The sequence below is a fragment of the Bemisia tabaci genome, unplaced genomic scaffold (assembly GCF_918797505.1).
Source record: "Bemisia tabaci unplaced genomic scaffold, PGI_BMITA_v3".
Lineage (NCBI taxonomy): Eukaryota > Metazoa > Arthropoda > Insecta > Hemiptera > Aleyrodidae > Bemisia > Bemisia tabaci.
In genome coordinates, this window is record NW_027311821.1 from 30962 (window position 1) to 32500 (window position 1539).

A 1539-nucleotide genomic window follows, 5' to 3' on the forward strand; every position below is an offset into this window, starting at 1 on the left:
AGCATAAAGTTTTGAAAACTTTACATAAATGGGGCCTACGTGGTAATTTACCTTTTTTCATTCAAAATTTCCTGCGTGATCGGAAATTTCAAGTCAAAGTCAATTCTGTTCTCTCAAAACCTACCTCTCAAGAAAATGGGGTCCCTCAAGGCAGTGTCTTGAGTGTGCTGCTTTTTCTTATAGCTATCAATGATATAACTCAATGCCTACCGCAGAATGTACACAAATCTCTATTCGTGGACGACTTTTGCATCTATTTCACAACTAAAAATGTCAAGTATGCCAAACTTCTCCTCCAAAAGGTTATTCAAAACCTAGAAGATTGGTCGGAGAAATCAGGGTTCACCTTCTCCCAATCAAAAGTAAGGGTATCATCTTTTCTAAGAAACACAAAATCCCTCGTATTTCTCTGCGTATGGGAGGGACAAAACTTGAATTCGTCGAATCAATTCGCTTCCTTGGTTTAATTTTTGACAGAAAATTAACATGGAAAGAACATATATTGGCACTTGAATCCAAATGCAAACAAAGAATGAATATTATGAAATATTTAGCTCACACTTCGTGGGGAGCTGATAAACCAACGTTGCTTAAAATTTACAGATCGTTTATACGATCAAAACTTGATTATGGTTCTATTCTTTATGGCTCCGCAAATCGCTCTTTACTTAAAAAGTTAGACAGTATTCATAACTCTTGCATCAGACTAGCTACTGGTGCCTATCGGACAAGTCCTGTCGTTAGTATTGAAGTTGAAGCACAAGAGCCCTCACTTCAACACAGAAGATATCAATTACTGGCAGGCTATGTCACTAAACTAGTGAGCCATCCAAGTAATCCTGCTATTGAAGATTGCTTTGAGGCGAGGGCTGAGATCCCATTCTATGATACCTTCTTTTCTAAGTTCAATTTTTCTGACGTTATTCCAGCTGCAAATCTCAATTTTCCTCCCTGGACCCCTCCTAATATTGAAATTCACCTCAACTCCTGCTCTTTATCAAAGTCCGATACATCCCATGCCGAATTACGAAGTAACTTTTTCTCGACATTGGAAAATTATCAAGACTATAAACAAATTTACACCGATGGATCCAAACTGGAAAACAGCCAAACAGGATGTGCTTTTATCACACAAAATGAGTCTAGATCCTTCAAGCTGTCTCCCATTGCCTCAATTTTTACTGCCGAAGCCTTTGCTATACACCAAGCATTAAATTTTCTTCAAGAGACAGAAGATAAAAAAGCCATTATATGCTCTGACTCACTGAGTGTTCTGTCTGCCCTCCAAACTGTCCCTGGTTCCAATCCACTCATTATCCAAATCCAAAATTCCCTACATCATCTTCTCTCCCTGAATTTCTCAATTGCATTCTGCTGGTGCCCGGGACATGTAGGCGTTGCTGGAAACACGGAAGCCGATACTCTGGCGAGAGAAGCCGCTTCATCTGCTGGCCCCTTCCTCCCCCTAACTGTCATAGCCGAGGACCTCAACAAGTACATCAAAAAAGAAATCGTCAAAAATTGGCAACAAGAGTGGAC

General features: G+C 39.9%; 1 protein-coding gene across 1 annotated transcript in view; it reads left to right on the top strand.

The window, feature by feature from the left end:
- Positions 1 to 357: 357 nt before the first annotated feature.
- Positions 358 to 1539, top strand: part of LOC140225973 (uncharacterized) — a gene marked incomplete at its 3' end in the record, with an annotated part of 1305 nt that continues 123 nt past the window's right edge. Inside the window, 1 exon segment of the mRNA XM_072306016.1 lies at positions 358 to 1539. This exon segment is cut by the window's right edge and continues 123 nt beyond it. Within this exon segment, the coding sequence (XP_072162117.1) occupies positions 416 to 1539 (1124 nt within the window).